General features: G+C 46.3%; 1 protein-coding gene across 11 annotated transcripts; it reads right to left on the minus strand.

Annotated features, from left to right (window-relative positions):
- Nucleotides 1–23,231, minus strand: FAN1 (FANCD2 and FANCI associated nuclease 1). 11 transcript variants are annotated; one of them, XM_081550353.1, is made up of 14 exons: nucleotides 23,141–23,231; nucleotides 21,041–22,586; nucleotides 18,591–18,731; nucleotides 18,004–18,205; nucleotides 14,093–14,326; nucleotides 11,832–11,963; nucleotides 9,160–9,268; nucleotides 8,094–8,213; nucleotides 6,197–6,361; nucleotides 5,601–5,748; nucleotides 4,588–4,691; nucleotides 3,642–3,836; nucleotides 2,877–3,005; nucleotides 1–244 (listed from the first exon to the last, which is right to left on the minus strand). In XM_081550353.1, the coding sequence occupies exons 2-14, from the start codon at nucleotides 22,293–22,295 to the stop codon at nucleotides 107–109; spliced, it is 3,072 nt and encodes a 1,023-aa protein (XP_081406479.1). In that variant the 5' UTR covers nucleotides 22,296–22,586; nucleotides 23,141–23,231; the 3' UTR covers nucleotides 1–106. The 11 variants fall into 11 exon arrangements, with proteins under 11 accessions (XP_081406479.1, XP_081406482.1, XP_081406473.1 ...); XM_081550356.1 differs by having other exon boundaries at nucleotides 1–278; XM_081550347.1 differs by having other exon boundaries at nucleotides 4,588–4,763.
- Nucleotides 23,232–25,712: the final 2,481 nt, after the last annotated feature.

The following is a 25,712-nucleotide window of genomic DNA, read 5'->3' on the forward strand; positions in this document are numbered from 1 at the left end:
TCCTTAAGGTGCCAAGTTTATTATGACAATAACAAAACCAAAATTAAATAAGATATAGTGACATTCTATGCTCTGATGGTCTTAGATGCTTCCGAGCCCACGGCTCTCAGTCGGGACCCCTGCTCCTGGCCCCGACTGCAGTCACATGGCAGACCTCCACGTCTGCCCCCAGCCGGCGCAGCTCGTCCAGCCAGATGATCTGCTTCTGCGACAGCCGGTCGTGGGGTCCCTTCACTTCCACCAGCTGGGAGGGTAGTTGTGGAGTGATTAGTGTCTTACTGAAACAGAAGGGCTATTCAGGTGGGCTGTGGCAGTTTCCACTAATGACCATTTAGAAGGCTTGTCCAGCTGCACTGCTGTACTTATATGTCTATAACAACTAAACATGTACAGTGAGAAAGTGAGAAAGACTTTGTAGTTCTACCAACACGAACTACAAAAGACTTTCTCATTTCAGTGAGAAAGTCTCTTATTCTGTGGAAACCAGACTGTCCTCCACAGAGAATTAGGAAATGGATTCATAGTAATACGGCAGCTGAAAGAGTTTTCAAGCACAGAGTACTGTTACTCCTGCTCAACACCCCTCAGTCACTTTTTTGTGTCTGCAATTAGACCCAAGCTCTTTGCCAGGACCCACAAAACTGTGTGGCCTGGTGTCTTCCCCACGCAAGCAGGACCCTTGCTGGCGCTTGCCAGTCCCACTGCCTAGGACACGTCTCCCTGCTCTTCACGTGTCTGACACCTTCCCCCTCAATGCTCAGCTCAGATTCATTTCTAGGAGGGTCCTTCCCCTTCCTGTGCACTTGTTTACAATGTGTATTGTGAGATAAAACTGCTCATCACACATGAGCTCCATGGAACCAGAACTGTGTCAGTGTTGTCTACCACAGAGCACTGAAATTCAAAACACATCGATGGAGACTACCAACATGAACTACAAGTTTTTTTTTTTTAAATAAAGCATTTTCACAGCCTAACAGGAGTTAGATCTTAACAGTGATCCCAAAGGGCAGAACAAAGAGAAAAAAATATTTGAATAGATAATGGCTAAAAAATTTTTCAAAGTTGATGGAAACTATAAACCCAAAGATCCAAGAAGCTCGGTGAACTCCCAAGTACAGATCCCTAAAGAACATGACTCTAAGAAACATAAATTGCATATCAGTTTGAAAAAAAAAAGGTGGGGGGGGGGCAGAATCTAATAAAGCAGTCAGAATTTTTAAAAGCCAGAGGGGAGAGACTACAGACTTCTCCCTAGAAACAATACAAACTAGATGACAGTGGACAAATATTATAAGGCATTGGAAAAAAAAATTCTTTGCCTAAGAAAAAATATCTTTCAAAAACGAAGACTTAAAGTCTTAAAATATATAAAACCTAAATAATTCATTAGTAGCACACTTCCATTGCAAGAAATGTGAAAGGAAGTTCTGTCAGGAAGAGAATGATAGTACATGGAAATCTGAATCTGTACAAAGGAGTAACCATTAGAATTTGTATCTATATGAATAACTATAAAGGCTCATTAGTCCACTGTAGAAAGCAAAATAATGTGTTACAGGGTTTATAACCTGTTGAGGCATAATGTATGAACACAGCACAAAGGCTGAGAGAGGAGATATACTGTTGTAGGGTTCTTTCTATTCTATGTGGACTGGTACAACATCACTTGAAAGTAGATAAGTTTAAGTACACGCTGTAAACACCACTGAAACCACTTAAAACACATGAAGAGTCAGAGCTAACAAGCCGACAGAGGATAAAATGCAACCTTAGATAAAATGAAGAACTGAGACAAAAAACAAATGGAAGGTTTAAAGCCAAACATGAATAATCACATTAAATGTAATATTCCAAATACTAACAAATTAAGAGCACAGGTTGTCAGATTAGATTAAAAGTAAGACCCATATATATGCTGCCTACAGAATATAAGAAACTCAAATAAAGACAAAAATAAGTTCTAAAAAAGTATATTAACTGCCAGCAACCAAGAGAAAGCTGGAGTGACTATATAATAAATTTACATCAGTTGATTTCAGAGCAAAGAACATCACCAAGAATAAAGGAAGGTCATTTTATAAGAGTTCAATTCATCATGGAGACATGACAGTCCTAAGTTTATATGCTGAATAATAAAGCTTCACAATATATATAAAGCAGACACTGATAAAACTGAAAGGAAAAACACCCAAATTCACAACTGTAGTCAGAGGTGTCATATGACACCAGAAGCATGACCCAGAGAGAACAGATGAGCTGGACTTTATCAAAATTAATACTTCAACTGTTCATTATAGTATTTAGACAACGAAAAGTCACACACAGGATGAAATGTATCTGATAAAGAACCTGTACCATAATTTTTCTTTTCACCTCAAAATTCAGTAATTTAAAGAAAACCACTAGCCTGTGACAGGCAGGATGAGACTAGGTGAGGGAAGGGTGGTGGCCAGCCTACAGCACGTGAGCAAGTGCTCACTCTCGGAGCTTAGAAAAATCAGCCCCAGCCATCCCGGCCTCCTGGTGCTCACACCTGCCGAGTCCCGCCCTTGACCTGCTTCCAACAGTGGACACGGCACAAGCAATGGTTTGTCGCTGCCCAGCTCAGCTGAGAAGAGACTGACTTCCGTCCTGCTTACAGCCTGGCCCTTCTCCCTCACCTGCTCGGATGAAACAAGCTCCCGTGTGGGGAGAGGCCCAGGTGTCAGCACTGTGGACGCCTCTACTAGCAGCCACCGAACAATCCTAGCCCCCAGTTCAGCAACTCTTGAGGGATTCAATCTTTTCAATTACCAAGCAAGAAATGCCTGGATTGTGGCCTTTAAGTTGATCATAAAATTACAAACATGACTTTCCACTCTAGCTCAACTGACCTTGACGTGATGACTCTGGGAGCTCCACACAACCAGGTCGGGCAGGCCCCCTCGGCAGTGCCGGAAGTCCACGGCCAGGCGCCGGCATACACCACTGAGGATGGGGCCCCCCAGGCAGGACACAAGATCCTGGACAGGAGACACAAGGATGGTCAGCCCTCCCCTGGGATGGAGCCCCTGAAGCCCCCAGTGATGGTGAGACGGGGGAGACCCCATGTGTCATTCAGCAGAGATGGGGTCCGAGGACACCAAGCGCCCTTCTGCCCCTGGTGCTGGCACCCCGGCCTCTAGGGATGCGTTCTCCTTGGTCAGTTACCAAGCTTTCACCCAGTTGGGAACATCCAGGGAGCAGCTCAGAAAAGAGGATTTGGGGTGAGCACTTAGGATATGCGACAGTGGACCATGGAGGCCACTGGTCACAGGACAGGGACAGTGTCCTCCCTCCAGGGGCCACTGGCCAGGCCAAGGAGGCTGCCAACCAAATGGGCAGAAGGCATAACTGGGGCTTGTTCACACCTGGGACTGTCCCTTCAGGAACAGGCCTGTGGGCAGGGGTACGACAAGCACATGCATATACACACGTGTATGCGTGTGCTTGCATATATACGTGAACAAGTACACACATACACACAGGTACATGAGTGTGTGCATACATACAGGCACATATATATGTGAATGTGTGCATACCTGTCTTTTGTTACAATTGCCAAAAGGAAACCCACATTGGAGGCACTTTCTGAGCGAACCCCGCCTGCAGACTCTCACCTGGGCTTGCTGCAGAGAAGAGAAGCGATCCCAGCTGACCAGGGAGGACACCCTGCCTTCCTGGGCCTGCCATGCGGCTGCCACCCAGGCCCGCAGGCTCTCCTCGGGGGCACTGTGGATCTGCTGCAGCCGGGCTTCCATGGCCGGTGCCCTGCTCTCGAAGAAACTGTCTGTACAGAGGTCAAGCGGGGCCGCCTGTGTGCAGGGAGAACCAGTTCACACTAAGCCTGGGAGGCTGGGGTCATCAGAGGAGCCAACGCCCATCAAATCTGGAAACTGGCCACTCTGATGAAGTGAACTCAGGCTTTTTCTCAAAAGATATATAAAAATCACCCAAGTAATCTGATATAAAAGCAATTTATGACACTGGTGTTTTAGAGAACTAATTTGCAAAGACAAGCACAATTTGCTAAAAGAGACCTTAGGTTAAACTAGTGGAGCTCTTGGACTTCCCAGGTGGTGCCATAGTAAAGAATCCACCTGCCAATGCAGGAAACATGGGTTCGATCCCTGGGTCAGGAAGATCCCCTGAAGGAAAGAATGGCAACAGATGCCAGTATTCTTGCCTGGAAAATTCCATGGCAGGCTACAGTCCCTGGGGTCACAGAGAGTAGGACAGGACTGAGCGACTGAACACGCACACACAGTGGAGCTCTTAGCAGACATGTGTGACAAAGCATGAGTGTACCTGGGCGCCGCCAGGGTGAAGCCGAAGACACTGACACTAAAAGTTTCAAGAGGAATGATTCCAGTAAGGTAGCTTACATTTTAAATTCTATGAATCAGATTTAAAAATTAAAAGCCATTCTTACAGTGAAATTAGCACTAGGATCCTGAGGAGTATAACTGGGGGCAGGTTTCTGGGGCTGCAACCTCAGGGTCTCAGGGTGGGAGTGACTCACGTGTATGTGCAGAGTCTCTGCAGCCTGAACGTGGCCAGGGTTACCTGATAGGCATTTCTGAAGGCGTCCGGCACCCCGTCCATGTAGATGATGTCCCACAGCAGGAGGCCAAAGAGGGTGCTGAAGGTGGACCCCTCCCCATGGATCCCTGAGACAAGGCACACACGAGAAAAATCCATCTCTTCTGTTTTCCAAAGACACCACCATATCCTACTGCCAGCTCAAGTTGAAGGAAGTAGCAAAAATATTTTAGATTCAAAGGCAAAGGCTGTTTTCATGCCATTCCCAGCTCATTTTCTTAACATTAGATTGCTTATATACAGAAGCCTTGCTTAAGGATGAAAGTCTTAGTAATTATGACAAAATTCAACATGTTTCAGAGTGGAAAAACCTAAGGGACATGTTTAAAAATAAACAGGAGGTCTGACGGGGGACGGTGAACACCCAGGAGCCTTTGCCTTCTGACCCCATTCGCCTCCTTCCACAGCACTCCTCGGCCTCGACCTGGACACCACATAGTGCCGGGGTTTTTAAAACTTGGGGTTTTACAGAAAACTTCCACATCAGAGACCACCCAGTTCAGAACCCCTATCCCCACCCCACATCCAGGCCACAGGATGAGGCGGTGACCTCAGAGAGGCCCAGCCCAGTTCCAGGCAGTGTGAACAGTGAAGCAGGGTCCCCAGGGCTGGGGCCTCCCTGAGTGGGCCCCTCCTGGCCCCTTGGCACACCTGATGCCCCCATCTGAGACCCGGGCGCTCCTCCACACACTGCAGTACCTCTGAGCAGCTGGCTATGGGCAGCATCTTGTGGTCCTCCCCCAATCCTGTCCACCTGCCTGACCCAAGATCTCCAAGAGCAATCCAGCCACCCTTGCTCCTCTTGTCCCCACCAGAACACACCACCCTCATGGTAGCAGATGTGAACACTGGCCATGGGGAAGCACACGGCCCTGATGAACTGGGGTGATAAAATTCTCTCCTGTGCCCTCCAGGGCCTCTCACAGGGACAGGAGAGTGACAACACCCCTCAGTGTGGCCACATGGCCCGGAGTTACCCTGATCGAAGCCGCAGTGTCTATAATGGGCCAGCGCCAGCTCCTCCACAGAGCACAGGACAGTGGCGGGGGTGGCCCCCCCAGCCTCCAGCACGAAGACAGACTTCCCTGATCCACGCTGCGGGCACAGCCGGCCTGTGACGGTCACCTGGGTGGCAGGGGGGTGGGAGGAGGGGAACAGCCATTAGCCCCCTCCTGCTCCAGCCCTGAAGCCCCAGACACACTCTCCTCTGCCCCCGAATGGCCACCTGCCCTTACTGCAGCGCTGGGCTGGTCTGTGAGGACGTAGGCAGGTCATTGCCTGGCCCCTGGGAGCACTGCTCTGAGCTGCTCTCCAGGGTCCTGACTGGGCTGCGGGAAGGAGGCCTGGCAGGGTTGTGAGCTGCTGACTCAGGGGTAGAGTCATAGCCCCTGCTGACCCGGCCTCTTTGACACCTTGATGCCAGGCTGAGGTCAGGGCAAGGCTGGATCACTGCCCACAGCAAACCAGAGGGCTTTCTGAGTCTATGAGAAATGTGTGCTGGAAACCGCTCTTAGGCTGCATTCAGGAAACACCCCTAAAATGCACCCACAGTGCCCCCAGAATATTCACGCACATGTCTGACATCCTCCACGGTGACCTCTGGGACCTGGCGGAGGAGGCGCATGTACTTCTGGCCGCTGGGAGAGGCCCTCAGGCGCGCGGCCCTTTGGTACAGTGCCAGGCGGTGGCCTGTCCGGACATGAGGATCCGCCAGCCCTGCAGCGATGCACTGGAGAGCCTGTGGAGAGCACGGCACCGACAGTGTCAGTAAGGCCCAGGCAGCGGCACCTACATTTCATGGGATGGGAAACCCCACCATCAATTAATCATTCCTTTTGCTAATTAGCGGTAAGCAAAGCCGCCCTCCAGGGACAAGGACATTATTCCTGTAGATCTCACGCAGACATGTTCAATGCATAGATGGAGCACAGACCCTGAGGCAAAGGTGTGGGGCAGAAGCAGTCATGTTCCCAACATCATGTCCTGGTAACACGTGTGGACACACTGCCTTAGGAGACAGAGGAGACTGGGGAGAGGGACCTGGGGTAGGGGCGCTCAGGGGTCCAAGGGGTGCTCAGGCCAACTGCAAAATTATATGTGGATTTTTGACCATGTAGGGGCGGCGGTGGGTGGGGGGGTTGTCAGAACCCCTAACCTCTGAGTTAGTCAAGGGTCAGCTATATAATTAATGCCACTGAACTGTATACCTAGAGATGGTTAAAATGGCAAGGTTTTGTTGCTGCTGTTGTTATATATATTTACTACAATAAAAGAATAAAAAGTAACAACAACAACTAAAAAGCCCAGAAGTCAGTGAAGATCAGACCATCAGAGTGTAGTGGCCCAGAGGAATCCAGCAGAGAGAATGAGGCCCTGCTGCCTACTCTGCAGCCCTAACGGAGCTGGGCTGGCTGCAGGGAGAGGTGGCCTCGGGCTCGGCCTGGCCGTTGCCTGCTCTGGAAACTGACATACAGAGGGAAGGAATGGTGACAAAATCACAGGTTATGAGTGGCCAGGAAGACCTCTAGGAAAAGGCTAAAAAAACCTAGGATGCTCCATCAACGTCAAAAATAATGAACACTCCTCTCAGCAGACCCGAATGACGGGAAAGTCTATAAACTCCTCTGAAGTTTTATTTCAGGGAGAGAGAGAGGCAGTGTGCACACGCCCTCTGCCCACACTGGGTGGGGGCCAGCGGGGGTGTCTCCTGACGCTGGGCAGGGAGCGCCACGCCCACCTCCAGGAGAAGAACAGTTTTCCCTGGCTTGGAGCACTTGAGGTGACAGGGTGCCTTTTAGTTTCAGGCAGTAAATGGAGCGTGTCATCGTCCAGGCCCAGAGTCAACTTTTCCAACCCTCCATCACCGGATTCATATGACCTGCCACTGGAAGAATAAAAGCTCCCAGGGCAGCAGTGCCCTCTACTGGACGCAGACACAGGGTTGGCAGGGACAGGGGACCACAGGCGGTGCCTCGCAAGGCCCTGCCCTGCTGACCACAGTGGCTGGCAGCCGACAGTGTTCTCAGACTCAAAATCCCTACCAGAGAGGGCAGCACCCAGACGGGATGGTGGCCACCCTGTGGAGCCAGACGCCACGTCTTCGCCCATCTTTCTACCAGGAGGCCCTGGGCAGTGAGTGAATAAAACCACCATTTCCAAAACAGAGAGTGCACCTGTGTGAAGGCGGGGGACACCTAACCCTCCAGCTCCCGACATGATTCACCCTCTGACTCCACGGTCACCCCGTGCTCACACCCCTGCTATTTCTGGGGTTGGCAGAACACAGACAAAGAGGGATGTTTAAGAAATCAATGGTTTAAATCAACTATAGTCCAATATAAAATATAAACTTAAAAAGAAAGAAATCAACGCCCTAACGACATTTAGACTCTTAAGGTATTAACAGTTTGCTTTACTGTTTAAATGTATGCGAAGCTGAAGAAAGGTTGGTGGCCCTGGCAGCTACGTACTGGCTCCAGGCGCTTCAGGTGCTGGTGTAAGTTAAGGGCCAGCCGGTCCCACCACCGGCCCCTGCTGTCGGGACAGTACACGTCCTGGGACAAGAGGTTTTCAAGCTCCTCCACGGCTTCCTGCAGCAGCAACAAGAAGGGACATGCATTAGACTCCTGCACACTAAGAGGCCGCTGTTACACTGAGTTGTCAGGAAAACTGGCAAAGGGTATCAGCATCCTTGCCACTCTAAAATAAGGCCTAGGACCCAGGATTGCCAGGAGGGGGCCCTGGGACATCCCCCGAGAGTGGACTGAGCTCCAGAGGCACCCCTACTTCTCAGCAGGGCCCCTGCCACCTCACATGGATGCAGTTGTGATACTGTATGGCACTCTCTGTGCACCAGGTCAGCAGTGCAGGCCACATGGGGCCAGGCTCTGGGCAGGAGCAGCAGCTGGGCTGCAGGTCCACATGCTTCTGGGAACCTAGCCAGCCACACGGCCAAGGGTGGGAGGAATAGGGGAGGGGGCTGGACAGGTATGAAGCGGGGTCTCCACCCAAAGGCCCCACTTCAACAGGCGGACTTTGTGGTCCATGTTCATGGCTCACATCTCGTGCTCATCTTTTGTGGTTCCTGAATCTCTTTCAAGAATATAATGATTCTCCTGAGAAAAATGCACAGACCCCAGAGATGCACCTGCAGGTCCACAGACTCTGCTGAAGCCAGCCCCACGGAGCTAGCCAGGGTCCATGGACCCAGGTGAGGAAGCCCAGCTCTAGCACAGCCTCTTTGTAAGACAGTGAGTTTCAATACAGAAGTGTCTGCACAGCAGAAGCTGAGCCAGAAAACCTCACAGCTCTGAGTATGAACAGGGGCATGATCAGAGCCCTCACTCCTGATTGTAGGTTACTTCCAGATTGTCCGTGACTGCTGTCCTGGGAACTTGAGCAGAAGCGAGGCTTCCACCTCAGGGATGTGGGGAGACCCTCCCCATCACACGAGGGCTCTGACAGCAACTCAGCTCTGGCTGCAGACCACATTGGTGGGAGAAGTCAAAGCCAGGGGTGGAGGGCTGGTGCACTCACCTTGTACAGGTGAAGTCTCTGCAGTATTTCAACATTTCGCGACAAAATCCTCGTGTAAACCCACCCAATGGTAAAACACCGGAGGAAAAGCGGTAAATTCTCGTGATACCTAAAACGAAGACATCCACCAGCAGTTTACTGGTTCGGTGTGTTTATTGTAAGACAATCCTAAGAGGTGATTTAGAAAAGGCAGAGGAACCAGAGATCAAATTGTCAACATCCGTTGGATCACAGAAGAAGCAAGAGAATTCCAGAAAAACATCTACTTTTGCTTCATTGACTAGGCTAAAGCCTTTGACTGTGTGGATCACAACAAACTGTGGAAAATTCTTAAGAGATGGGAATACCAGACCACCTGAACTGCCTCTTGAGAAATCTGTATGCAGGTCAAGAAGCAACAGTTAGAACCGAATGTGGAACAACGGAATGGTTCCAAATTGTGAAAGGGGTACGTCAAACCTGTACATTGCCACCCTGCTTATTTAACTTATATGCAGAGTACATCACGCGAAATGCCAGGCTGGATGAAGCACAAGTTGGAATCAAGATTGCCAGGAGAAATATCAATAACCTCAGATACACTGATGACATCACCCTTATGGCAGAAAAGAGAATAAGAACTAAAGAGCCTCTTGATGAAACTGAAAGAGGAGAGTGAAAAAGATGGCTTGAAGCTCAACATTCAAAGAACGAAGATCATGGGATCCAGTTCCATCACTTCATGGCAAATAGATGGGGAAACAATGGAAACAGTGAGACTTTATTTTCTTGGGCTCCAAAACCACTGCAGCCATGAAATTAAAGGACACTTGCTCCTTGGAAGAAAAGCTATGACTAACCTAGATAGCATATTAAAAAGCGGAGACATTACTTTCCCAACAAAGGTCTGTCTAGTCAAAGCTATGGTTTTTCCAGTAGTCATGTGTGGGTGTGAGAGTTGGATCATAAAGAAAGCTGAGCACCGAAGAATCAATGCTTTTGAGCTGTGGTGTTGGAGAAGACTCTTGAGAGTCCCTTGGACTGCAAAGAGATCCAACCAGTCAATCCTAAAGGAAACCAGTCCTGAATATTCATTGGAAGGACTGATGCTGAAGCTGAAGCTCCAATACTTTGGCCACCTAATAGGAAGAACTGATTCAGTGGAAAAGACCCTGATGCTGGGCAAGATTGAAGGCAGAAGGAGAAAGGGACAACAGAGAATGAGACGGTCGGATGGCATCACCAACTCAATGGACATGAGTTTGAACAAGCTCCTGGAGTTGGTGATGGACAGGGAAGCCTGGCGTGCTGCAGTCCAGGGGTTGCAAAGAGTCAGACACACCTGAGCGAATGAACTGAACTGAAGAGGTGACAAAGCAGACTGAATTTCTTTCTTCTAAGAAGATACATTCTGAACACTGCCTGTCATGTGCAGTTTTTTACACCACAAATCTATGTTCTCATGGCCACCTGCTTGAAGTCACCAGACAGTAATGTGAAATGAGAGCCAGAGGTCAGCAGACACCAGCCCCCAGGCCGGACTCAGGGCCTCCACCTGATTTTAATGCAAGCCCAGTGTGTTTTCCATGTTTATAAATGGCTAAAAGAAGTCAAAAGGAGAAAAACTGTGTGGCACGTGAAAATTACAAGAACCACACATTTTGGTGTCAGAGAACACACCTGCCCTGGGACAGTCCCGCCCGTTTGCTGGCAGAGCCTGACCGCTGCCCCACTGGGCCTCCACATAAGAGGCTACCGACCTCTGTCCCACAGGAACCCAACTTTCTGGCCATGAGGTCTTATCTTTTTTTTTTAACCTAGAAAATCATCCATTAACTTGTTTTAACCATTTGTTTTGCTGTTTAGTCTGAGAAATAAACGTTTACACATTTGCCCAATTATCTTAAGAAAATCCCCCAGGGTCCATGCACATCACGGGCTAACACTTCTTGTAGACACTGGTTGTCTCCTTCCTACAAAGGCCTATAAGTAAATGCCTCACTCTGTCTAAATTACTCCCAAACAAAATACAGAGAAAATATTCAGTTGTTTTTCTTAACAGTAAAGGCTATTTTCCTGGCTATGGTTTTTAAGTTTGTATTATTTCTGTGTGGACTTTTGTCTTAAATGTTTTTTTGAAAGAGATATCCGATACTACTAATTTTTCTCATCACTTTGTTCTAAGGAAGGAAAAAGTTTCTTAACCCTATGGAACATGTTGAACATTTATTAAACCAAAAAGAATGAAGGATCACATGCTGTGTACTTGAACTCTTGAAGTAAATGTTCAATTTCATTTTCTTTTTTTTTTTTTAAGGTCTGATTCATTTTCTTGTTCAAAACAACAGCTCCTGGAATTTCTACCAGAAGAAGACAGCTTCTGTCCTGAGGCTCGGCTTCCCCCATAGTTGTAATTCAGCTGACCAGCCTCCAGAGGGGCCAGTCCCCTGGCAGGTGGCAAGCCACTGTCTGCCACAGACAGACCGGGGGTATAAAAATCACTCCAAACTTTCAGACACTCCCTGCTACTCACCCAGCACTTTTGACTCCATGCAAAGCAAGCAGGAAGTTCAACTTCACACGCTGGCCTCACCACAGAACAAAACGAGCGTGTTCCTCATGAAGATGATCTTACGCAGTCAGAACAACTAGGTCAATTGGTAACCCTCACAGGCACCGGAGAAACACCTCACCTCAGGGACGGGTGGTCTTTCAGTCTGTCCCAGTCCTGCTTTGCACACCGAGCGAGCTCCCTAGCCTCCTCCCAGGCCCCGCTGGCCATCGCCGTGGAGATGTCATTCAGCGTGTGTGCGGCCACCGCGTACCTGGGGGGGACAGGGGGAAACCATGACATTCAGGTTTCAGGGGGGGATGAGAACTGACATATAGAACCTCTCATCCCCACATCCCACCCACCACATTCAGATCTGCTTTTGAAAACATAAGGGTTACGTTTTATCTCAGTAATAATTTAACTATTACTCCATGAACAGCCTAGAAGTGTTCATACAGGCCTCCCAGCCAGAAAGATGAAGACATACACACCTTACCATCACATCACACGTCCCATTACATGATGCAACACTGACCAGCTCTTCCTCCCTGACCTCCGGTGCGCACTCACTCATTCATCCATTCAACAATCTGGGAGCAACTATGACAACATGTAACCAATCTCAGGATTATACGGAAGTATAATGTTTGGTCATTTAATCACTAAGTCAGAGATGGCCAGAGGGATACTGCCCAAGCTAAGAGAATTATTTGGGATTTTCAGAAACAACTTCAGGGACAGTCTCTGGGAGACAGCGATGCTGAAATGTTCTGAACCCATGTAACTGAAGAAAGACAGCTTCTCAGCATGTCTTTAGATACCAAAACAAAGACATGGGCCCCATAGTTCTGTAAGACTGAGTGCACAGTCACTGTGCTCTGGACTCACCCTTGAGAGAAAAGCACACACTAGCACTGTGTGCAGAAACTGTCAAATAAGCAAAAAACAGAGTCCCCTAAGTGTAAAACTCTGCTCATGCACTCCTCCTTCTGGCTCTTTTAATACTCAACTGGACAGCTCTAAGGCAATGAAAAATGAAATCGGAGAAAACATTCTAATTAGATCTGGCTGAAAAAGTTATTCCTACTGAATACAAATAAGATATTGACCTTCCTAATAACTAAGGCAAAATGGGCTAAAATCAGTTTACATTGACCCTGTTTTGATCCAATCATTTCAATAGCTTATTTTTTAAAGCACATACTAGACAACACTTAAACATCTTTCCTAAAATCAAATATCAGAAACCATTTCAGCTAACTTTGTTTTTGTTTTTTTTTTTTTAATTTTAATTGGAGGCTAATTACTTTACAATATTGTGGTGGTTTTTGACATACATTCACATGAATCAGCCATGGGTGTACATGTGTTCCCCATCCTGACCCTCCCTCCCACCTCGCTCCCCATCCCATCCCTCAGGGTCATCCCAGTGCACCAGCCCTGAGCACCCTGTCTCATGCATCAAACCTGGACTGGCGATCTATTTCACATATGATAATATACATGTTCCAATGCTATTCTCTCAAATTATCCTGCCCTCGCCTTCTCCCACAGAGTCCAACAGTCTGTTCTTTACACCTGTGTCTCTCTTGCTGTCTCGCATATAGGGTCATCGTTACCATCTTTCTAAATTCCATATATATGCATTAATATACTGTATTGGTGTTTTTCTTTCTGACTTACTTCACTCTGTATAATAGGCTCCAGTTTCATCCACCTCATTAGAACTGATTCAAATGCATTCTTTTTAATAGCCGAGTAATGTTCCATTGTGTATATGTACCACAGCTTTCTTAGCCATTCATCTGCCGATGGACATCTAGGTTGCTTCCATGTTCTGGCTATTGTAAACAGTGCATTTCAGCTAACTTTGAATCATAAACCTGCAACATCTATGCAATTTTTTTTTAATCAAAATCCACTTTTGCTAACACTAGCTAAATCCATGCATCAAGATAGATTCATGAAAACTTCTACTGTTTGCATGATTCTGGTATATGGTCCACAAGTTGGTTATTAGCTTTATATTAAGCATCATTACCAGGAAGATATTCAGCCTTGTTCATGCCAACAACATACTCACAAGGCAGGTTTGTTCAAATGTCTGTATTTAAAAAATGCTCCCCCTGCCAAAGCTATTTGGGAATATAAACCAGGGGAAAACTGTGTAGCTCTAACTCAAAACTTGTGGATTTTGGCAACCTTAATCAAACTGCATTTCCATATTCTCCTCACAGTCCTGGGAAAGTATACAAGTGAGCAAAAAACTAAACAGGAAGCAAAAACTTAAAAAATGGTTTTGAGCAGATGTTTCTATTGTGGATAGCAAAAAACAATAATAGATCCTTCTGCAAAAATTTAAAAATACACAGATGTTACAATGAGCAACCACTCTCTTACCTAATGAGATCATCCCTGTCCTGGAAGATTGGGGTCTTCCGATTGACAGTGTACCTGGGGAACTCCAAGCGGCCCAGGTTGACCAGCAGCACAGTGGAGAGCTGGCCCTGGCCCCCGCAGGCGGCCTCCTCATCTTCCACCATGTCGCTCAAGGAGAAGAGCAGCAGGGCCCGGGAAAACACCACCCGAGGGCCTCGAGAAACTCTCAGGGAACGTCCCGCCACGTCTTTAGCTCTGAAAAATACACAGTACAGAAGAGACTTGCTGGTCTGTAAGCATTTGGACATCAGATTTCATAGATTATTTCAAGTTAAATGGCATTCATTATTCTAAGCCTGAAGCAAACCTCTGGCCTCTGGCTGTGTGATATTAAAGCATTTGTTAACCTCTCTGGGGCTCAGAGCCCCACCTTAGAACACGGTGAAGATTCGATGAAATTAAACCTGCAGACGATTTCACATAGTGTTTGCCTCAATAAAAGAGCAGGATAAGGTTTATGCTGGTCCCAAACATACGAAATACCAGAGAAACTCAAAAGTGTTACCTGTTTGACATTGGCAACTCTCAGTTCTTGACTCTAGTGACAATTTAGATTAAATAACAGATATTTATTTATTTAAAATAACTTTCTTTCTTTATTTATGGTGGTGCTGGGTCTTTGTTGCTGTGTATAGGCTTTTCTCTAGTTGCAGCAAGTGGGTGCTACTCTCTAGTTGTGGTGCACAGGCTTCTCATTACAGTGGCTTCCCTTGTTGGGGGGCACAGGCTCTAGGGTGAGTAGGCTCAGTAGTTGCAGCTCCTGGGCTCTAGAGCACAGGCTCAATAGTTGTGGCACACGGGCTTAGTTGCCGGCAGCATGTGGGGTCCTCCCAGATCAGGGATCGAAACCATGTCTCCTACATTGGCAGATGGATTCTTTACCAGTGAGTCACCATGGAAGCCCCAAAGGTATTTATTTAGAATGTCATTATCAAAGGCTCTTGGTCAGGCAGCAGGTCACAACCAGGGCCTTCTGGCTCTAACAACCTGGACACCATGCACGACAGGGTTTCTCTACTGACATCTAGGCCGCAAATTCTTTTCTGGGGGCTGGTGTGGGGGCAAGGTGCCCATTCTGTGCATTAGACGATGCTCAGCTGTGTCCCCAACCTCTGCTCACTAAATGTCAGTGGCACCCACTACCCACCTCAGTCACAACAAGAATGCCTCCAGATGATGCCAGGAGTGCCTGGAGGTCAAGGTTGCCCCAGTGAGAGCTGGAGTCCAGTGGAGGACCTCACCCTTCCTACCAGCCCAGAAGCTATGAAACCAAAAGCAGAGCTGGCTCCCGGGGAGTCCAGAGATCAATGCCCCCACCAGAGTCTCGAAGACACAGGGGTAGAGTTCCCACCTCACCACCATCTACATGAGGACCACGCAGCCACAGAGCCTGACAGCACCCTCAGCCTTCCGCCCCACGCAGAGTCCCGAGCATGTCCAGTGGACTGGGACTCCAAGTTGCAGAAGGAAACATTCAGCATGACTAAACACACAGCCACTATCCAGAAGGATTCAGAGAGTGCAAATAAGGAGGCTTTTTCTGCCGAGGAAGGTAATCAGCTATTACCCTCATGTTGAGCTGTCAGAGACTCAGGTTCCACTCCTGGGCTCCACAGCTTAATGAAGAAATAAAGGACACTGTCCATCAACAGAGTGATAAAGCTGTGCTATGTAATGGAGTATTATCCATAAAAAAGGAATTCTTCCATTTGCAACAATGTGGATGGATCTAGAGAGTATTACCCTTAGTAAAATAAGTCAAAGACAAATACTGCATGTTATCACTTCTTTGTGGACTCTCAAAAACAAAACAAATGAATGCATATAAGAAAAGATAAATAAATTCACAGCTAGAAAAAATAAACTAGTGGTTACCAGCAAGGAGAAGGAAGCAGGGAAAGGTGAGACAGGTAGAAGAGTAAGAGAGATGAACTACCCCATATGAAATAGATAAGCAACAAGGATATACAGCACAGGGAAATACAGTCATCATTTTGTAATAAATTTAAATGGAGTATAATCTGTACAAATGCTGAATCACTATGTTGCACACCTGAAACTAATATGTCAACTACAATTTAAAAAATTTTAAAGGATAGTGATTTTAGTAAAAAACTAAAATAGCCTTAACGGGCTTCCCTGGTGGCTCAGTGGTTAAGAATCCGCCTGCCAATGAAACAGACGCAGGTTTGATCCCTGCTCCAGGAAGATCCTACATGCCACAGAGCAGCTAAGGCCATCCGCCATTAACTACTGAGCCTGTGCTCTAGAGCCACGGAACTGCAACTACTGAAGCCCGTGCTCCACAACAAGAGAAGCCACTGCAATGAGGAGCCCTCACACCACAATTAGAGCAGCCCTGCTCACCACAACTGGAGAGAAGTCTGCACAGCAACAAAGACCCAGCACAGCCAAAAATAAATAAATAAATAGAATTATATATATAAAAAAATTGTCTTAAGATTCTCATTTTTCTATAATTCTCATGTCAGTGATAAAAAATGTTCATCTTAATTCTTCTATTTCTGTTCCTACATGTTCAGTGCTTACACTAAGAAACAGCTAATTTAGTGTTACTTACTTTTAAAATATTACACACATGAACACCATGAAATACTTAAGAAATAAAATTAAAGACTTAGAAGACATTTAACCACAGGGATGAGGATTTTATACCCCTAAATCAATTAACTATAAATACATAATCTAGTTAAACACTTTTGGAAAATCTACAGTATAAACTTTTTGAAGTGTTGACAGCGACATTTTTCTTAATAAATTATGCCTTATTTATAGTTGTGTTTTACTAAGATTAATATTTGTAGTATCTTCCCAATAAGGATGGGCTCTTGGCACGTTAACAGCTCAAAGTTACACACACACACACACACACACATATTGTATAAAATAACAATGACGTTGCTTTAAACTGTTTGCCAAAAGCATTATCTCATCTCGTTTTCAACAACTCTGGAAAGGGAATTCCCAGACTAAGGTTGATATAGTTATACTTTAGACATAACATGGGCAGAAGAAATAAATTCTGAGATTTTTATGATCTTTTCCAACCTGAAACTGTTCAGGAGCTTTTATAAGGACAAAAGAAACCATCCACAGCTTTTGGTAAATTTTGATGTTTCCACTCAAGAGAAATTGCATATTATTGCTGACAGATTATGTCTCAATAAAAAGTTTACTGAAATAAAAATTTGGCTGGATAGTTCATGTTTAATTCTTGTTAAGGAGAGAAGTTAAAACTGCATTTTTCTTGAGTAATAAAATACTAGAATATGCCAAGGGCCCAGTGCCTCTAACCTCTTGCCTCTTGGTTTTTCTTGTCCTAGAAATCAGTGTGGTATGACAAGAACTACGAAAGCTAAACCAAGAAAGAATCCAGACCTGATCATTAAGGTTCTCTGCTTTTTCAGTCTGGCAGCAATTGCACAAACAATCACAATCTGGAAACACCTACCATCTGTTTTAAGACCTTAGTACGTGCTGTGTGTGTGTGTGTGTGTTAGTCGTTCAGTCATATCCAACTCTTTGTGACTCTCATGGATTATAGCCTGCCAGGCTCCTCTATCCATGGAATTTTCCAGGTATGAATACTGGCGTGATTTGCCATTTCTTTCTCCAGAGGATCTTCCTGACCCAGGGATGGAACCCAGGTCTCTTGTATTGCAGACAGATTCTTTACCACTGAGCCACCACGGAAGCCCAACCAACAACTCAAATGTTCTTACTGTAACAAGTCCCTTCGCTGTTCACCTGAAACTACCACAGCATTGTTAACTGACCACACCCCAGTGCAAAATGTTTTTGGTGTTAATAAATAAATAAATAAAATGATTGAAAAAAAAGAGCCACAAAACCTTTTCAGGATCACTGCGCCAATGCCAGGCTGGTTCCGGCCCCAAGTGCAGACTGAAGGCTGCTTGGCCAATCTGAGGAATGCATCCACCAGCTGCTGCTTCTGCCCATGGGCACTCGCCAGGTGGAAGGTCTTTGCCAGGGCTTTCAGTTCCGGAGCAGAAAGGAGCTCCAGCACCTCAGGGAGCTCCTGCAACTCAGATTCTGAAATATTAAAAAAAAAAAGTAATTTAAATAAGTTTATTACTTTCTAGGTTTATTGATACTTTAAGAAGAAAGCTTATTTGTTGTCCTAAGATTAAGAACTCAATTTAGGGATTTCCCTGGTGGTCCAGTGGTTAACTCTGAGCTCCCAGTGCAGCTGGCCTGGGTTTGATCCCTCGTCAGGGAATAAAGATCTCATATGCCACAACTAAGACCCAACAAGGCCAAATAAATTAAAAAAACAACAACAACAATTTAAAAGACGCACACACAATCACTATTCCTCAGGCACCAATTAGGAGATGACACAAAACTAGCACCACCCTCATTTTGCAGAAACTCCCTTCACCATGTTTTCACTTTGGTTCCCCTGGACGAACCATACCTGTCTGCAGGAAGCCTGCATGTGTCAGCTCTCCAATCACGGGGGTTAAGTCAGCAGAGATCTCTTCATAGTCCAGCTTGTTCACCTTAATCCAGCCGAATTTACGTTGAAAAAGTCTTACGTATAACTTCTGACCACTGGCTGTGACAAAGTTAAGATAATCAGTGAAAAACATTCTATTTCTTCTTGAAAACCACATACGCTATCATTTCCTTTTGTAAACCAAGGTGAGTAAAACACGCTGTGTTACAAATACACACAGGCTGACTCAACTGATCTTCCAAGAATATCATTTTCTTCCTTTGGAAGACAGAACTTATTTCAAATACAAAGTCCCATAGGAATGTCTCCTTGGCCTGTGTGCAGGACAGGAGGAGCAAGAAGACACAAAGCCTTTGCAACAGTCTTTGGAACTAAGGTTCCCTCTTCTCTTCCGTTGAGAAAAGTGGGAGTAGGGGCCAATAACACCTTTCTTCCAAAGCTGGTGAAAAGATTAAACAAGATAAGTGTATAAACCATTCCAAAGTTGGTAATGATTATTAGCCATTTAAAAACCTAACGACTTCCTTGGTGGTCTAGTGGTTAAGAATCTGCCCATCCACTGCAGGGTCCCTAGTCAGGGAACTAAGATCCCACATGCCTGTGTGGTGCGACCAAAATTAAATAAATTAAACAGAGAAATAACACCATCTATTTAAATATATATATATACATATATATCTTTAAAAAAAAAAAAAAGTGTAAGATCCAGGTTCCCCACTTTCTAACCAACATTTCTAGTCCCTTAAGAGACACACCATGCCCCCTCACCAAGAGTTCGTTATTCTGTTCTCTGCTTTCAGTTTCATATGCAATATTCTATTTTACGCTCAAAATCATCTGAAAAGGATGATTTTTCAAACAAAGTATGGCTTTGGTAGAGTGGCCATCTCTAACTCAGTGATTTCCACCAAGCTATTTAATTAACCTGGTCTCAAGTTTTCCTATTACCCAAATTATCTTTCAATTTTCAATTCTAGAGTGGTCTCAGGACTTCCCTGGCCAGCCAGTGGTTAGGATTCTGCTCTCCCAATGCAGGAGGCACTGATTCCATCTTTAGTCAGGGAACTAAGATCCTGTATGCTACATGGTATGGCCAAAAATTTAGAAAAATAAAATGATATGACCTTATTTATTAGATTTTCTATAGTTATCTCCCTTTTCTCTTGAAAGAGGCAAAACCGATTGATTCACAGTAGCTATTTTCACAACAGAGACACTAGAGATGATTCTCTGTGGAGGGCAGCCCACAGGAATCTGCAGAGCTTACATTAGGAAACTGTTCCTACTTCTCCATCACACCATAGCCTAGGGTTACTAACTACTTTAATAAATGCTCGTACACCAGCCAAAGATCTGTGACCACCCTGGACACAAGAGTCAATGGGGTGTCACACACAAGCAGAGCCACAGTCCACTGTGTGAATGTAAAACTGAATTCCTTCTCTTACTCATTATTGGTAACGTTCAGGATTTCTTTTTTGTAATTGGACTGGGAGTCAGACCTGCTACTATTACTAGTGGTCAGCATGGCCGCCAAGGAAGCTTTTCCTGCTTGAGAAGAACTCATATGCACACAGCCATCAAGGTCCTTTGGATGAGCAGCTGATGGCAGGTGGAGGCGGGGGGTGGGGGTGGGCGGTGTGCAGCTCTTGCTTTGCTGCTGCTAAGTCGCTTCAGTCGTGTCCGACTCTGTGCGACCCCATAGACGGCAGCCCACCAGGCTCTTGCTCTAAACCTGCGCTATTTACTTTGAGCCACACAGCTGGCTGCCAAGGAATTTAGGCATGTTTTTAAATGTAGCAATTTACAAAATTAAAAAAGAAAAAAAATTAATGTACCAATTTAGCTTGAAAGCTTCCATTTTCTGTACACCTTTACTTTAAAAGGCAGAGCCTAGGCAACAAAATGTTATTGGAGGAAAAAAATATGCCTCAGTACCCCTTGGTTTGTTTATTTGCCTGTATTTTATTTTCATTTTTGAGGAAATGGCCCGCAAAAACAACAAATCCATCAAATACAACAGCAAGCTTGATTACATGCCTGAAATGTAAGGTACACTTTTCTAAGTCACACTAATTTTTTTTCCCCCTAATCTGGGAAAGGCTATTTTACAACCATCAAATATACATAAAAAGGACAAACAACTGCTTCCATTACAAGCAAAGTACAGTCTATAAGGATGACAGTGCAGAAGCAGGCACCACCTGGCCCCAAATCTTATGTCTTTTTAAAGGCACATCATTGTTGAGCTCAACACCATCACTGGCTCTGATTCCCCTGAGTACTCCCAGGGGGCTCCCCAAACCACTGACTCCTCGGGGTCATCAGGTTTCTGCCCATCACATCCCAGACCAACTCAGGGTAGCAAATGGCAAACAAAGCCTCGAAAGCAAACAGGCTCAAGATACCTGATAACTGATGAAACTTAGTTACAATGCCCTTCTCGTGTTCATCAAAGAGCATTCTGTCTTCTTCATTCTCGAACACGGCTTTCAGCACCACCAGGAAACTCCGAAGGTAGTACGGATGGTCCGGCGGTTCTAGACTTGTGACCCAGGACACATCACAGCTTGACCCCTGCTCCAAAGGCGTCTGATGAGTTATTTCATCCTCTAAGCCACTGTCAGGTTCTGGAGGAAGCGCTTGGTTGTTGGTCTGTATAGAAGCACCAAGTGTGGAACTTGGAGGTTTTGCCTCCTGATGTGAGCCCTGATTTGTCGCTTCTGAAACAATAGTCATTTTCCCCTCTTCACAATGACCTGTCTCACATTTTTCAGTAACTTCACCATGTACTCCTTTGACACTCTCCTGCTTTGCAAGATGGTCCTCAGAAGCAGACTTTCTATGCCCAAGAATTAAATCTGATGAAAACAACACAGGCGCATCACCTGTACAGGCAGGGGTTAGGGTTGATTGCTCACATTCCTGGGCAGCTGTCTGGCCTTCAGCTTCCTCCACCTTAGTGCCTTCCACTGTATGTGCTGGGGTGCTCAGCTCCTCCTGAGAATCACCAGTAAACACGTTCTCCTTTTGAGAGCTGTTCTCCAAAAGTGGATCCTGGCCCTCCACCTCCAAATGCTGATCAACCAGGCTCTTAACCCTTGTGCATGAGGACCTCTGTAGACTCTGATTAGTGAACCCCTCATTCTGATTCAGGGATCTTTTAGCCTTTATGTATCTTCTGGACAATTTAGAGGACAGGCTTCCCAGAGAAATGACTTTTACATTATGATGTCTCACCTCGTCTTGATTTCTGCACACCGAGTCACTTTTACTTTTAAAGTAGGGGCTGGTCTGCTGTTTTTTGCCCATTTTTGCTGAATCACTTTGGCCAGGGGTTAAATTTATCGCTGATGGTGATGGCCTCTCTGGCGTTATATCTTCTAAGGCAATATTGGTCAAATCTATGGTGGGCACGTTTGAACTTAAGCCGATGTGCCCAGGGCCACCTGGAGTCATGTCACTGTGGTCAGCACACATTTCATCAAGGTGCCGGTTCAGGTCATATCTTGGCACCATCTTACTACAAACAGGGCAGGCAAGTTTAGCAGGGGGTGCATTGTTAAAAAATGAAATAATAGAGTTAGATTCATTTTTTTTAGTTTTGCTGCTTGATAAACTTGTCCGAGGCCTTTTTTTTGAGGATTTGCCTACTGACATCATGAATATTACGAAAGCTGGGTGGGGACTTCCCTGGTGTCCAGTGGTTGGGATTCTGTGTTTCCACTGACTGCAAGGGGCCCAGGTTCAATCCCTGGTCTGGGAACTGGGAACCCCTGCATGCCCCAATGGGCGGCCAAGAAAAAAAAAGCAAAGTTGGGTGTTTGTTTCAAGTAGTAAAACACAAGGTAAGACCTGGAAAAGATACCAGTAGTTTACTTTTACTTCCCTGATTCGAAATCATAAAAAGTGGGATCCTATTGGACTTCATGTTATTCATTTAGTTTCTTCTTCCTATGAAACAAAACATGTGGATTAAGAACATATTTATGAATTCAACACCAGAGGCGGGAAACGATCACCGATAGTATCTCACGGGATGGGGCCTTGAACAGACCCTGGCCTTGGAAAGAAAAGCCCAAGGCCATCCCTGGGCTGTCCACGCGACCCCAGTGTGTCCCTCAGCCGCGGGGATAAGTTCTAAGGCTCCTCTGTAAGATCTAAATCAGCCATCCTAAAAAGGGACATCTGACTATGCGACTATCTATGTCCTCGTTTAAAACCGCCGCACGAGTAACTTCTCCGGGGCAGAGGACGCCTATCCCGCCCACACAGGCCTGTAATGAGAAGCGCCGGGAGTCGCGGGCATCTGTCCACTCCCCGCCCCGCCTCCCCGCGATCCAGCTGCTCCGGCCGCCGAAACTCCAGAGGCTAAAGCTCTGCCAGGCCAGCATGTGCGCACCTGGGATACGCACCTGGGAGGTGCACCTGGGGCTCCGCCGCCAGCCCGGCCGCCCTCCTCCCTCCCTCCCTTCTGTCCCCCCCTCCCTTCTGTCCCCCCAACTCGCTCTTTTGGCCAGGCCGCCGCCAGCAGCCAGCTCTCCTCTCACAGCGCACAACCCCGGCCCGACAGCCCCGCGCCTCCAACGGGCTACCAGCGCCAGGCATTCCCAGCCGATTCCCGAGGGCTCGGCCGTCACAGACTCGGCCAGCGGAGGTTCGAGCAATCGATCGGCCTTCCGTCTCACCTTAAAGGCATCCAGCGGTTCAGGGAGGCTGAGCCGGAGGAGGTCCGCCCAGACTCCCCACCTCCTGCCTTTCACAACCTGGCTGAGGCAGGTGAGCGGGAAGGTGGGCAAGTTGCTGTTCGCGGAGCATTCGGTGACCAAGGAAGCCGCCTCCTGAGAGGAGACACAGGCAAAGACTCGACTTGGCCAGCAAGCGTGTGCTAGGGTTCCTGGAAGAGATGCTGTTTGCTGCCGGATGCAAGAGATGCCAAAACCTCAGGAGCATAGGAGTCCAGGGCCATACCACCTGGAACTGAACGCACCCCATCTCATCAAGAGCAAAAGAATAGTAAATCAACAAGGACCTACTGTGTAGCACAGGGAACTATATTCAGTATCTTGAGATACCCTACAATGGACAGGAATCTGAAAAAGTATATACACACACACACACACACACATCTGTATCTATAAATCACTTTGCTGTTCACCTGAAATATTGCAAATCAACTATACTTCAATTTAAAAAGGTAAAAGAATAAATGTATTGATAGGTAATAGGGAATGGTGAGTTTGCATATTTCTTGCATTAAAATGTAATTTGTTTTAATGTAGTTTTTCTTTGTGCTAAGTTTAGTATAATGAGGTTACATAATTTAACATAATGGCTATGTGTAACAACAGCAAAGTTTATCAGCCAGCCCTTGAGTGCTGATGTCAGCTGGTTCCAGCACCCCAAGGGATCCAAATGGAAATTTTCTGAGGATGAGGCGCCTGTCTGTGGTCCCTTACCACTACCTACAGCAGCAGCCAGCACTGTGTGATTACTCCATAAATGTGTGCTGAATGAATGCATGAATAAATGAACAAACCAAAGAGAAAAGGGACTTGAACAGGGAATTCACTGACAAATATGTATTGAGTGCCAACCTCATGCCTGGTAAAGTCCTTGGTGCTGTGAACAGAACAAAGAATGCAGAAATGAGGGGCAGGGGCAGGGGGAATCCTGCCTTTGTGGCAAATACATTCTGATGAAGGAAGATAGAGAAAAAACAAAAATATATGTAAATTATAGAGTTTAAAAGGCAAGTACAGATTAAATCAAATTCCTGTTTTATGGCAAGATGAGAAAAATTTAAACATGTCTTTCCCAGTTTGGGCTTCTGCATTAGTGTTGTGTGTTCTGTATAAGCATTAATCAGACCTTTTTAATCTTATCAAGGGTCACAAGTCCTTAGGAGATAAGCTTCCTTCTCAATCATGATGGTCCATGACCCACTTCCCTCTCATGCATAAATCTAGATTGTGTAAACTGTCACTAATACAGCATTTAATGTACAGATCTGTGTCTCAAAACCATATGTAATTGTGCCTTGACCTCTAACAGGCAAAACAGTTCTCAGAGGGGAAGGAGGCTGCCAGGAATTCCCTCTTTAGGCCAGCTTTTCCTACCAGGAAGGAGACCAAGAGTAAACCTCTCGTAAATTCCCTCTCTGGGGGCATTTTGTGGCTATGAATATGGAAAGACCCCTGGCACCTGAATTTGCAAGCATTATCACAAACTTACTTATCTCCCATTTGTTCTTCTACAAACCTACCTGCTTTTCTTTTCTCTGACAAGTTAGGTATATAAATCTCTAACCATTTACCCAACTGCTTCTTTTATAAAACTACAATATATATATGAATAATTTCTCCTGTTAATCTGTTTTCTATTGTCAGTTTAATTCACAGCCCTCAGGGACTAAACCTAAGACAGCAGAAAATCTAGATGGTTCTTTCAAGAGGTTTAGTCATGAAGGAGAGCAGAGAGGTGAGGCAGAACTGAGGGGTAAGTGGGGATAAGAGTATTGTTAATAAACAAAAGCTGGAAAGGGTATGGAGAAAAAGGAGCCCCCCTACACTGCTTATTGCTGCTTCAGCGTCAGCTTTGTTCTCATTCTCTACTCCCAAAAGGGTAATGTGAGGCCCTAACAGATGAATGACAGTCTTCCTTCGATGGGAGGTCAAGACAGGGAGCACCATGGTGGTCATGGAAGGCTCCAAGGGGCACCGGTCTGCCCTCCCAACACACTCACTTCTCCTCGCCTAGCCACATCACCCCCCTCCTCCCACCTGATGGGACTCCCCAGCCTTCACAAGCCTCTGCTCATGGGACATGAGATCACTTCCCAAGGAGAAGGATGTAAGATACATGCATGGAAACCCCACTGTCCTGTGGAAGGAGAGCAGGGCAGTGGGAGAAGAAAACCAAGGCCCCCGGAAGACATGTGAGGACCTCTGCTGTGGGCAGCTGGCTGTGACAGGGAAGGAGGGAGGGGTCCAAGCCTGCAGACTGGCCCCTTCCCTGGCCAGGCCTACTGTGGGGGGGGGGGTGGTGGTGCTGGGAATAGAGGTCCCCACACACACCCAG

This window comes from Giraffa tippelskirchi, chromosome 12 (genome assembly GCF_054371585.1).
Source record: "Giraffa tippelskirchi isolate mGirTip1 chromosome 12, T2T-mGirTip1v1.2.pri, whole genome shotgun sequence".
In the NCBI taxonomy this organism is placed as follows: domain Eukaryota; kingdom Metazoa; phylum Chordata; class Mammalia; order Artiodactyla; family Giraffidae; genus Giraffa; species Giraffa tippelskirchi.

Excerpts from the sequence above, each read along its gene's own strand:
- FAN1 (XM_081550347.1), bottom strand. The coding sequence starts at position 22,295 with ATGATGTCAGTAGGCAAATCCTCAAAAAAAAGGCCTCGGACAAGTTTA. Across the intron at positions 6,362-8,093 it reads ACCTGAAGCGCCTGGAGCCA|GCTCTCCAGTGCATCGCTGC; the intron begins GTACGTAGCTGC and ends TGCTCTCCACAG. Across the intron at positions 5,749-6,196 it reads CCGTGGAGGATGTCAGACAT|GTGACCGTCACAGGCCGGCT; the intron begins GTGCGTGAATAT and ends CCTGCCACCCAG.